This window comes from Schistocerca americana, chromosome 3 (genome assembly GCF_021461395.2).
Source record: "Schistocerca americana isolate TAMUIC-IGC-003095 chromosome 3, iqSchAmer2.1, whole genome shotgun sequence".
NCBI classification, from domain to species: domain Eukaryota; kingdom Metazoa; phylum Arthropoda; class Insecta; order Orthoptera; family Acrididae; genus Schistocerca; species Schistocerca americana.
In genome coordinates, this window is record NC_060121.1 from 648,079,900 (window position 1) to 648,093,246 (window position 13,347).

Here is a 13,347-nt window from a genome sequence, read left to right on the forward strand (position 1 = left end):
ACAGACGTTGTTAGATGTCCGTAGACAAAACTGGGCTGGTGTTAAGAATGAATCAGGCCTAGTATCAGTATATTTCGAGGAGTGCCACGCATATTTAATCAAATTCTGAAACCGTGGGGAAGAAAATTGATAGTGTACTACTGAATGCAGCTTGAGAATATTGTCACGGTGATAGACAGGAAGTTGCAGTGATCTGCACACAATAATTTTCTCTGTTAGTTTTCTGTAAAATGCCTTCCACTGACGGAAAAATTCTCCGTCTAAAGGTTGAATTACGTTCGTCGTGCCGGGTGGAATCTGAAGTATCACTACTTCTTTGTCAGGGTGGGCTCGAAATACAGCTTTTAATGACTCAGTCCTTTTAGGACCTGACCACGAATCTAGAAGGAGAAGAAATTTGTTCCCGCAGAACGGAAGAAAAGCATGACGGATGAAAAGTGTAACGGTTTCATTTCCCATTTTTTCCAGACTTCGATGCGTCTACCACAAGATTGTTTACGTAGAACATTATTCTTCCGACACTGGTCCAAAACGTCCAGTTGGTTCTCGAAGACACACATATAATTTAGGCAGCAATGAACCATCCAGACTAATTATCGGCATTATAGTGTATGAATGGGTGGACCGCGCAATCGCCTCAATATGTTTTTCCCCTTTGAATGACAGTGTTCTTTTCGCACGCAACCTGACTGATCTGCATTGTACACGTACGATTCACTAAAACTATCGATCTTATTTTTTGCATTCGTAAGAAAAGCTTCTATCATTTCGATTTGTGTCACTTCATTTTCCGACCTGTTTCTCGAAACATATTTTGTTATTTTTCTTGCCTCAATTTTATGTGATCTTTTGAAGTGATTAATCCAACTTTCAGAAGCTGTTATTTCTTTAGCGCCTATCGCGTTGGCAATCTCTAACGCCCAATCACGCAAAGTTGTATCGCTGACACTAAATGACTGTTGTCTGGCATCGGTAAATAGCTCAAAAAGTCGCGCATTTATCTCCGTCGCAATTTCCAGTCGACTCTTACGTCGTCCAGCGACTTCCTTTTTCCATCTGTACAATTCACGTTCAGTACTGACAAAGCGATACTTATTTTGAACAGTACTGACATGTAGGCGTTTCTTACCACTTTCGTTCAACCAATACGTCACCGCTTTTTCTTTGTCTGATAAGGTAATTGTAGTTGCTGGTGTTAGTTTCGGAGATAATTGATAATGGTACGTGGCACTATCAATCGAAGAGTCTTCATGAGTGCAACTTTTCGTCGGTGTCTTCGCCGTCTGTAGATTCACAGTCTGCAATATCGAGTGTTTCAGTTGTTTCTAGCCACATGTCTGCGCCATTTACATGCTCGTCTAGAAGTTTAACAACCATGTCGTACAACACATAGTCTTCACGCGTGTTTTCTGTTGATTGCTTCATTTGGCGTCTGTGATATATCTCCATGGCAAGCAGCTAAACATTTACGGGGTTCGCCATCACCTGTGAGGGGAGATTGAATGTTCACCGTATAGTGGCTTGCGGAGTATAGATGAGCATGTACAGAACATCTTTCACACCTCTAACCAGTTTCAGGACGGTGTGTTTCGAAATACGTACCAGAAATTAAAAGGACGTGCATGCCACAGAAACGAATATTCGTTTTCCCTTTCCACCAAAACCGTGCAGCGATATTCCTCTTTAGTAAACGCCGCGATAAGACGGCCGCATTTCCCGACCATGCGCACAACGCTCGCGACTCGCCATTTCCAGGGGTGGCCAGCCGTCACTGCAAGCGCCAAGCAGGAAACACAGCCATGTTCGTGATTTTTTTTTAGGTGACTTCCAGTTCATGTCAGCAGCTACAATTTTGCATACGGACCCTTTGCACAGTTAAATAACAGTGCTGAAAAAAGCAATACATGTTTCGGCATGACAAATCTGACCATCCCCTTGTAAGAATCAATTTGCCCTCTAGCAGTGTAGAACAGTCTGCAGAGATCTACGTAGAATATGTCCATACGCGTTTCTAGCGTTAGTATTATTTGTAACTCATATTTGTATTTAATGTAGCGTTAAAGTACTTTGTGGATAATTGGTGCCCCCCCCCCTCCCGCTTTCGCCCTCGCGGGCGAGTCTGCACACTACATCGCTAGTGATACATAAGGCGAGCTGCGGAAAGGAAACACCCCATAGTTGCTTTTTGTGACGTGGCGGAGTAGTCAATGGGTCTCGCCTACAGTTTGCAGACCAGCGAAGGAAGGAAGAGGATGACCACAATCTGGCGCCCTGCCTTTCGTCACACACCTTCACTCTCTCCCCGCCCCTCCTTTTCGAGATCGTCGCATTCTCAGAATACGTTTTCTCCATTAATATGGTTCTACTGCACTTAGGTGTGGTACACAAATTTCATATTGAACACTACTGTTAATAATCTCCGATGTTTGCATCCCCTGCAACGCGGAAACTATTAGTCCTAGAGAAAAATTAAGAGGACCTTCTTTATAAGAGATTTAAAAAAATGGTTCAAATGGCTCTGAGCACTATGGGACTCAACTGCTGAGGTCATTAGTCCCCTAGAACTTAGAACTAGTTAAACCTAACTAACCTAAGGACATCACAAACATCCATGCCCGAGGCAGGATTCGAACCTGCGACCGTAGCGGTCTTGCGGTTCCAGACTGCAGCGCCTATAACCGCACGGCCACTTCGGCCGGCCATTATAAGAGATTTAATGTAGTTTAATTTCGTACTGGGAAACATCTTCGCTAGAAGCTGCGAACAAGTTATTCAAGAAAATCATAAAAAGGTATCTTTTAAACGCCCCCCCCCCCCCAATAACCATCCCACTCCCTCGCTTACACCCTAACGAACAGGACTACAGAATTTTTCCCCTAATCGATCTTTTTTGGTCTTCGAGACTGGGCTACTATGCTGCTCCTGGGGCTTTGAAATTGTGTCAAAATTAAAGTTTATTAATACTATGTCTCACTAGTGTCCATCTTACATGTCAGTTTCAAGCGATATCAAGAAACTGCCAAATACATCAGCCATCTTCGGCGTCGTCCTTGGTGAGCGAACTGTTGCGAATGCGGTTCGGAGCGGCGACTACACGAAAATACGTCAGTCGTCAATGGCATAACTGTCCCACGTGAGCGCACTGGCGCAGGGCATCAAGCAACGCGGCGAAGCTGACGGGATTAGTTGGTTTGATATATTCACGAGAAGTGAACGTGGTTAGCGATTAGTATTCCATGTAACAAAATATGAAAATTTAACCAGGGCTATTCAGGGAAGCAGTGTGTTACGAGACAAGAGGACTAAAAATTATAATGAAGTTGCCAAATTAATTGTTACTAGAAGTACGTACGTATAACACATCTGTGAAGCTGTGTAGATTAAATTCTTTGCATAGGAGTTTGTACAAAATACAGTTTCAAAATTTCGCTCACTTGTAAAAATAATCTTGCACTACAAGTAAGTAAATCTAATACGTTTGTGAGGTAGTGTATTCTATATTCTTTGCTCGAAATACGACTTAAAATTTTCTCTCACTTGCACAGCCGCTCACGACGAATCACTGTATCTCCTGTGTAAATTCAAATGTGTGTGAAATCTTATGGGACTTAACTGCTGAGGTCATCAGTCCCTAAGCTTACACACTACTAAACCTAAATTATCCTAAGGACAAACACCACACCCATGCTCGAGAGAGGACTCGAACCTCCGCCGGGACCAGCCGCACAGTCCATGACCGCTCGGCTAATCCCGCGCGGCCTTGTGTAAATTGTCTTCTGGTGTTTTTAATATATTTCGGTACATACCCTGTAAAAATGTAACTTCAGCCTCATTTATTGATTCGAGATCACGTATGTTGTGTAGTAAAGCTATAGCTTTCAAAATATGTACTGCAGCTAGAACGCAGGTACAGGCGTTGTTATTAAAGGAGCTGTCGAAAGTAAATGGTTGCAAGTGTCACATCTTGATTATTCAGATCTTACTAATATTTAAGGTATGTAAAATTGTGTATCGTTACGGTTACAAAGTAATAAAAGAACTGATTTGTTATGTACTTGTTGTCTTACTTTAAAGTCAGCATCAAGTGTTCTTCAACACAAATTTCCAGCGACTTACTTCTGTTCTTCAATTGCAGAAATTATAGCGTCCTTGATATAATCTAATGTTATGGGTAACTTTCGAGCGTCTGCTTGACTAGGAAGGGTTGACAATTCAATTGTACACACAAATAGTGAAATTCTCCACGATATGTCTTTACAGATATGTAATGTTACTTACACGCCTTCAGTATTCAGAACTTAAGATACGGGTTTTCCATTTAAAATCTCCTTCGTCTATCCGTAATGAGTGTACTGGGGGGAATGGGTGAGCATGCGGACAGCGGAATTATGCAGATGCGTTACACACATAGGACAGAGAAACCGCGTAGCACCGCTTCGCGTTGGATCGCTCGGATATTCGCGCGGTCCCGCGCCGCGTCGCGTGCTCGTAAGACCGCTCTCGTAGGTCGAGGTGTTCGTTAGTGTCCTGTCTGCGAAACTCATGGCAGTTCATGGATCTGGAAGCATCTTGACATAACAGAAAACCAGCCTTTAAGCCGGAAACCAGACACATGTGATGTAACTATAAATTTTAATTTTTCCCAAAAGCTTACAGGCTCTGAAAGCTTGCGATGTCTATGAAACCATAGTTTCGACCTAAAAAAAAAAAAAAAAAAAAAAAAAAAAAAAAAAAAAAAAAAAAAAAAAAAAAAAAAAAAAGCTCGCCAAACACACACACGCACACACACACACACACACACATCTAAAATAAGTTCGTATTCAGAAAACAAATCTTATTACGCGATAGCTCTTATAAAACAGTTTTCTGTGTCTGAAGGTCTCCATGAATCTGCCAAAGGAGTACGTAATTAAGGTACACATTTTTCCATCTCAGCTGTATAATATTGAGCTTTGGTTCTTTTCAGATGGGTTGTGGGGATGTTTGTTAGGCGTACGTCATTGATCTAAGCGCTGCCATAATGTGTTGCTATGGTTCACAAGATTTGCTGTTGATTGCATCTGTTGGTGTGGGTTTTCCGTATATTTGAAAAAGTTTCTTTCTTATTGTCGTTGCAAATAGACCTAAAAAGTTAATGGCTGTTTGTGACTGTCCTCAGTAGTAAATTTAATGTTCATGTTCATTTACTGAGCTCGAGATTGTATTTCCTATATCTTGTGGTGTCCTGTCGAATACCAACAACGTGCATCTAAGCGCCTTTTGCAGTGGCTAATTTTGTCCTAAAGGTGGGTGTTGTTTAAAAAATCTTTCAAGATCACTGATGATGATGTCAGCTAATAATTCTACGACACTGATTACCTTTGCTAGTCCATCCTTCTGTATGTTCATTCTGTTATTGAAGGAGACGTAATTAAAAACAAGTATCAGCTCAGTAACCCCTGTGTATTTTTGTTGGGTACATCTCTTGTGGTTTTTTTTTTTATACTGACTATTTCAGCAACTGGAATGTTTCTATGAAGAATAATTATATCCAGTGATGCAAATTAGGATGTAATGAGAATAGGTTTTATGCTGTAAATAATCTCCTTATTGTTCTTAACACACTAGTTGTTTTCAAATATGTAAGCGCTTTTAAGGATGTTATTGACGCTTTAAGAAATTTCATAGCCCTGGCTATCTACACAACTGAGTATTTGAGTATTGTACTGGACATATTAGACAACGTAATTTGCGGAATTTGAACTGTGTTTTAAGTTCTGGAGCAGATAAGTTCATTACTATGAATTGTTATTGAGGACCAAATATCAGAAAGTTGAATGTCTGAAGAATTTCCTTAAGTTTGATCTGGTACTTAGTTTTTGACCCAGAGTTTATTCTAGTCCTTGTTTTGTTAATATAGCCCCAGGAGAATTTTGTCAGTGCGGCTTACAACTTCTGGATGGTCGCTGGTCCATGTGGAGGTGCAGCAGAAAATCTCCCCAACGCATTCCACACGTGCTCGACGCGATTTAAGTCGTGAGAACGGGGAGGCTAGTCCACTCGTCGAATGTCCTCTCGTTCCAAGTGCTCTCTCACCTTCGCAAGGCCGGCCGGAGTGGCCGTGCGGTTAAAGGCGCTGCAGTCTGGAACCGCAAGACCGCTACGGTCGCAGGTTCGAATCCTGCCTCGGGCATGGATGTTTGTGATGTCCTTAGGTTAGTTAGGTTTAACTAGTTCTAAGTTCTAGGGGACTAATGACCTCAGCAGTTGAGTCCCATAGTGCTCAGAGCCATTTGAACCAACCTTCGCAGGTCGATTCAGACGAGCACCGTTATCCATAAAAATGAAATCCGGACCCATAACATCTAGACCACCAAAACGATCAAGTTCGACAATGTTCCTGGGTGCATTGTGTGTTCTCACCTCTCATCATACGGGAGTACATCCCGAATCACTTCTCGGACTGAATGTGCTCTCATCCGAGAAGAGCAAGCGACCCCTTTCGTCGCTGGTGCAGTTCCTCTGCTCTTGGCAGCACCGCAATCGATGGCGCCGATGGGCGGGTGTCAACGAAACACGGCGTACTGGTCGTCGGGCGAAGAGACCACACCACACAGTCGTCCTGCCACTCTCTAGCGTGGGGTTGCGTGCTTTGCTGCCTTATTACATGTGGTTGCAGTTACACCCTCTGTTTGACGTGGGTCCCTTTTACCTGTTGCACAATACAGCCATCATCTGTAGTCGACCGTGGTGGAACACCAACTCTCCTTCAGGCAGCAGTACCTGTGGTGCGGACGCTGTGAGCAATACCAAAGTCCTGGGCTACACTCGTCGCACTTTCTCCTCATTCCAGTTTCCCGATGATTCTTCCGGGTGTGTCGCGCACATGTCTTCGGCCCGTACTGCAATGAAGAACACTACCTCAGTGCACCGGAAGTGCTCACTGACTGGCATACATTGCCTTTTCCCGTTCCTACAACTGCCTCGTGTTGCACGGCCAGCACTATTTGGAGCTATAGCGACCTGACCTCGCACCATGTGACGTCCAGCTTCCTGTGAAATAGTGGGAGAGTTCTGACAACATGCTCCCGCACTTTCATTATTTTCCATCCTGTAGTTAAAACGTTATTTTTTCTATCTCGTCCTTAAGTTTTTCAGAGCCGTATATATTGTTTAAAAAGTATTGCACACAACAAATTAACTTAATATTTATAGTATTTAAATTACAAATTGCATAACCTTTTTAATTGTGAGGCTAAAATAAAATGTATTATCTTGATGTGTGTGGTAGCTGATGCACATTGGTTTTAGTATGATCTGCAATAAAGATTTTATTTGGCCTTTATAAAATTATTAATAACCCATGGACGAAAAACGTATAGGTGACTATAGGTGCGACGACTAGACTCTCGTAATATTATCATTCGGCCATCGAAGGCTTATTTACACAAAATATTTTTGTATCTATTTACGCAGTAGGTCGAACCAGCCGAAAATTGGGAGCAGCAAAAGTACTGGCCAAGTAAATTACACATCCCCTCCGGCTGTTTTACTTTGTTGCTCCGCCGGTTCGCTCGAGATCTCAAGCTGTAGAAATCGACAAAAATCGGAAGTCTTATCAAATAACATATTTGCTGTATCACCCGCTCTCTGACCTCTAAAAAACTGTAACATCGCAGCGAAGTAGCAGCGAGAACGCTAGTGTTGTACGCGTGCGAGCCGTGTAGGCGGCCGGACTGCCACATAAACCATTTCAGCGATACACGTCTTTCCGTTAACGGTTGATTCTTTATGGCGCTACTTCGGCGAAATGTTTCTGTGACATGCGGCATGCGTTTGAAATCGCGTGCGGAGGCAAAGTCTTCTTGTGGTAAGAAGGGGTAACTCTCACTTCATATTTCATGCACATGTGTCTGTATTTTGACGTCACGCTAAGTATCGAAGAGAACAAGAACTTGCATCGACTTTCGTTAGTTAGCGTTCGATGTGGGGTGTTTGGGAGTCTCTATACTCGATTTCGTAGTTGAAAGTTTCCGTATTATAACTTGCGTGTTAGGAAGGTATGGAGTTTCAAAGCAACGGATATCGGAGATTTATAAACAGGTCGTTCATGGTAAGATTTGTATAAATAAATGTCGCATAATGACATATCAGCAGTTAAATCTGCCGTGTGATCTAAGTTACAGCATAAAGACAGATTCCGTCAGGTCATCGTGGTGTAGCAGTTATGTGTGTTGAGTTATGAAGCATAAAGTGGCGTGTACGCGTCTAGCCGTTTCCCATTTTTTTCCCCTTCGCATTTCTGAAATATTCTGAGACTTCCTTATTAATTTAATGGAAGTATGTTCTGTAATATTTGATGTTAGATACACAGAGGCCAACGGCCTTGCCGCAGTGGTAACTCTGGTACCAGTCAGATCACCGATGTTAAGAGCTGTCGGGCTGGGCTATCACTTGGTCTGGCGAGCGCTGTTGGCAATCAGGATGCACTCAGCCTTTCTGAGGCAAACTGAGGAGCTACTTGATTGAGAAGTAGCGGCTCCGGTCTCGTAAACTGACATACGACCGGGAGAGCGGTGTGCTGACCACATGGCCCTCCATATCCGCCTTCAGTGACGACTGTGAGCTGAGGATGACATGGCGGCCGGTCGGTACCGTTGGACCTCCATGGCCTGTTCGGGCGGAGTTTAGTTTAGTTTTATATACACATAAGAGTGCTCCCTCTGTCAATAATTCACAAGTTAAGCACGAAACACACTAATGCTTGTAAATATTCAAAACATGTTGCTGATGTGATAAAACAAACTACTACTCAGAATAAAAAGCATAGAAAAGACTGACAAATTTAGAAATAATTGAAGCGTAAGTTAATCTAACCATCTATAAACTATAAGAAACAATTTACCAGCTGGCTCTTTTAGAACACTTCTTTACCAAACAAGAATGTCTTCAATTAAAGTAAATCTTTAACCGCCAATATCACATTTTTCGTCAGTTTATTACAACAAATTGTATCAATACCGACGCGTTAGTGTTCTGAAACAACGTTCTTCATAGAACTTTATCGCTAAGTTATATGAGCTGCTGGTTTAATTCGTGTATTAGAAAGGCTATCCACCCTTTTTAATTACAGACCAGCTACTGAAACTAGTTATCAGAGTTTCTAAAAGTGAAGTTACACTGTCGAGACATTTTAATGAACAGTGTTGAATATATGTTAAGTTCTACTGGCTTCAGCTTGTAAATCATCAAGTCGTCTCACATTCGTGGTTGATCGTGAAAAATTAGGAAAGTAGTTAGTACAACTTTTTCAGTGTGTTTCGGAATTAATTCTTGCAAACACTTTTATCTCCCCCTTATCCACAGCTCATACCCCACGAAGCACAAGTTAACACATTTACAAACAACGAAACTTCGAGATTTACGTGTCCTGCAGCAAAGAAAAAAGTGTATCCCCCAGTGCTCTGTAATTCAAACGAATGTTATTGTTTTGAACGTCATGTTCGCCTAACGTGCTGTGAACCGTACGATCACGAAAGTCGATATACAACTCTTTCCATCTTCGATACAGTGAGGCCCACGAGAAAGACAAGCCGTGGTACGTACGTCACAGTATGTGACACTACAACTCTTACGAGTGCCAGCAGCCGTCTGTGGTGGGGAGCGAGTAACTATTTCAGACGAGTCTAATAATTCTTGGCTGAGTGTTTAAATGCACGCAAGTTCTCGATAGCAAATAACAAAGTCAAGGTCTTTAGTGGGCCCCTTTCCAGTTACTTATTCATTTCCGGTGGGCCCTGCACGGAGCCGAGCGTTTGCGAAGTGTGGCGACCAAGGCGACTAGTGTGACGTCAGAAGTTCGTTGCAGGGCCCGTATTTCTCGTAGGCGCCGGATACAGCATGTGACGTCAAAATGACGTCATGTTTGCACGAAGTCTTGTGAACTGAGTGCTACCCAGTAAGCGGAAGACAGGAAGACTGGCACAGCTCTCCCGCCGGTCTCGCCCTCGCCAGCGCTACTCACCTCCTCCGGCCTGGCGCCCTCTATGAGGCTGCTGAAGGAGGAGCGGCTGCCGTGGCGCGACTGCTGGCGCAGGTCCCCGCTGCGGCTGCCCCTCAGTGCCAGCCTGCTCACGCGCTCGTTCTCCACGCACTGGCTCAGCGGCACGCCGAACACCTGCCCCGTGTTCTCTGCAACACACGCCGAGGCAGGCGATGAGCAGAGCGGGCGCGTCACAACGGCACTGTCCAGATGCGTCGCTTTCTTCCTCAACACCAACTTTGTAAAAATAACAGCTACTCTCCCAGGATGAAAAGTGAGAGAAGAAATGAACCACTAATTGCAAAATGACATCATGTCCTTTCTTTTCCTTATGTTAGGACAAAGATACCATTTGTCCTCACATGCCGCGCGGGGTAGCCGTGCGGTCTGGGGCGCCTTGCCACGATTCGCACGACTCCCCCCGCCGGAGATTAAAGTTTTCCATCGGGCATGGGTGTATGTGTTGTCCTTAGCGTAAGTTGGTTAAAGTTAGATTAAGCAATGTGTAAGTCTAGGGACCGACGACCTCAGCAGTTTGGTTCCATAGGAACTTACCACCACTTTGTCCTCACCAGTAACGACGCAAGATATTGTAAGTAGGCTGTTTAGGTTTTTATATTGGTAACGCCATGTAGCGCTCTGTATGAAAATCACTGGCTGTCCTGAGTGCAGTCTGTGGCTGGTTGGCATTGTTGGAATATTCGCTATTGTAGTGTTGGGCAGCTGGATGTGAACAGCGCTTAGCTTTGCACAGTTGGAGGTGAGCCGCCAGCAGTGGTGGATGTGGGGAGTGAGATGGCGGAGTTTTGAGAGCGGACGATCTGGACGGGTGTCCATCAGAAAGAGTAAATTTGTAATACTGTATATCATGAACTGATATATATTTATGACTTTTGAACACTATTAAGGTAAATACATTGTTTGTTCTTTATCAAAATCTTTCATTTGCTAACTACGCCTATCAGTAATTAGTGCCTTGAGTAGTTAGAATCTTTCATTTAGCTGCCAGTATTGGCGCTCGCTGTATTGCAGTAGTTCGAGTAACGAAGATTTTTGTGAGGTAAGTGATTCGTGAAACGTATAGGTTAACGTTAGTCAGGGCCATTCTCTTGTAGGGATTATTGAAAAACAGATTGCGTTGCGCTCAAAAATATTGTGTGTCAGTTTAGTGATGATCAGAATAAGTAAAGAGAGAAATGTCTGAGTACGTTCAGTTTTGCTCAGCGGTTTGAAAATCAAATAAAGTAAGGGGTTTACTAGCACAATAATTCATTAATTTTTCCAAGGAGACGTATAAATATGAATGACGAGAGAACAGAGATGCACATATGAGCATCCGCTGGTTTAGTTGGGTTTAGCTTAGAACAAGCGGTAGCCATGCACTCGTTTTTTGAACCTTCCACATTGCATGTAAATGTCGCACGATGGTAGAATGAACAATAAAGTTCATCACATTTGCCACTCCTCGAGTACACTGACGTGCATCATCGTGGACTAATGCGTTTAGACTTTCTTCATCAAACCCGAAGGTCATCCTGAACGTGGAGAGTCACTTATGAAAAAACCATCATCTTTAAAACGAGAAAACCATTTTCTAGCCGTAATCTGTCCAGTGGCATTATCCCAATACACGGAGCAAATGTTTGCGGCTGTCTCCGCTGCTGTCAGCCCTCTACTGATCTCAAGCAGAAGAACATGTCGGAAATGTTCTGGTTCCTCCACTGAGTGCTCCATTTTCTAGCATCCGCAGCTCCACTCGCTTCATCGAAACGACAAAATGACACTATTTAAACTCAAATAACAACAATGAACTGAAATAAAAAATAACATGCGATAAATAAACCCATAGCAACCACAATACATCCGACATACAAAACAAACACCCAAGAGCTTATACACCAACTTGATACATCTACATCGATGCTCTGCAAATCACATTTAAGTGCCTGGCAGAAGGTTCACCGAAACACCTTCACAATAACTTTCTATTATTCCAATTTCGTACAGCGCGCGGAAAAAACGAACACCTATATCTTTCCGTGCGAGCTCTGATTTCCTTTGTTTTATTTGATGATCGTTTCTCCCTATGTAGGTCGGCGTCAACAAAATATTTTCGCATTCGGAGGAGACAGTTGGTGATTGAAATTTCGTGAGAAGGTCCAGCCGCAACGAGAAACGCCTTTGTTTTAATGACGTCCACACCAAATCCTGTATAATTTCAGTGATACTCTCTCCTCTATTTCGCGCTAATACAAAACGTGCTGCACTTCTTTGAACTTTATCGATCTACTCCGTCAGTTCCACCGCGCAGCAGTATTCTAAAAGAGGGTGGACAAGCGCAGTGTAGGCAGTCTCTTTAGTACATCTGTTACACATTTTCTGCCAATGAAACACAGTCTTTAGTTAGCCTTCCCCAAAACATTTTCTTCCAATTTAATTTGTTCGTAATTTAATTCCTAGGTATGTAGTTTAATTTACGGCCTTTAGATCTGAATGATTTATCGTGTAACCGAAGTTGAACGGATTCCTTTCAGCACTCATGTGGATGACCTCACACTTTTCGGTGTTTAGGATCAACTGCTAATTTACTCACCATACAGATATCTTTTATAAATCGTTTTGCAATTTGTTTTGATCTTCACTAGACGATAAACGACAGCGACATCTGCAAACAACGTAAGATGACTCTCAGATTGTCTCCCAAATCGTTTATACAGGTAAGGCACAGAAAAGGGGTCACAACACTACCTTGGGGAACGCCAGAAATCACTTCCGTGTTACTCGATGACTTTCCGTCAATTACTACGAACTGTGACCTCTCTGACAGGAAATCACAAATCCAGTCACATAAATGAGACGATGTTCCATAAGTAAGCAATGTCACTACAAGCCGCTCGTGTGGTACAGTGCCAAAAGCCTTCTGGAAATCTAGAAATACGGAATCAATTTGAAATCCCTTATCAATAGCACTCAACACTGTGTATGAGTCAAGAGCTAGTTATGTTTTCTAAATCCGTGTTGACTGTGTGTCAATAGACCGTTCACTTCGAAGTAATCCATAATTTTCGAATACAATACATGTTCCAAAATCCTGCTGCATATCGACGTTAATGATATGGTTCTGTAATTTAATGGATTACTCCTCCTACCTTTCTTGAATGTTAGTGTGTCCTGTGAAACCTTCCAATCTTTGGGTACGGATCTTTCGTCGAACGAACGATTGTATCAGTATACTGTAGAAGGAACTGGTATACACTCTGGATCGGAAAACTTGCTTTTGTTAAGTGATTTAAGTTGCTTCACTACTCCGGATATCTGTTTCTACG

General features: G+C 42.9%; 1 protein-coding gene across 1 annotated transcript in view; it reads right to left on the reverse strand.

The window, feature by feature from the left end:
- The window catches only part of LOC124606271 (rho GTPase-activating protein 6), a 1,145,472-nt gene that overhangs the window by 152,044 nt on the left and 980,081 nt on the right, over window positions 1-13,347 (reverse strand). The window contains exon 6 of the mRNA XM_047138251.1: window positions 10,004-10,170. Within this exon, the coding sequence (XP_046994207.1) occupies window positions 10,004-10,170 (167 nt within the window). The remainder of the gene's footprint in view (window positions 1-10,003; window positions 10,171-13,347) is intronic.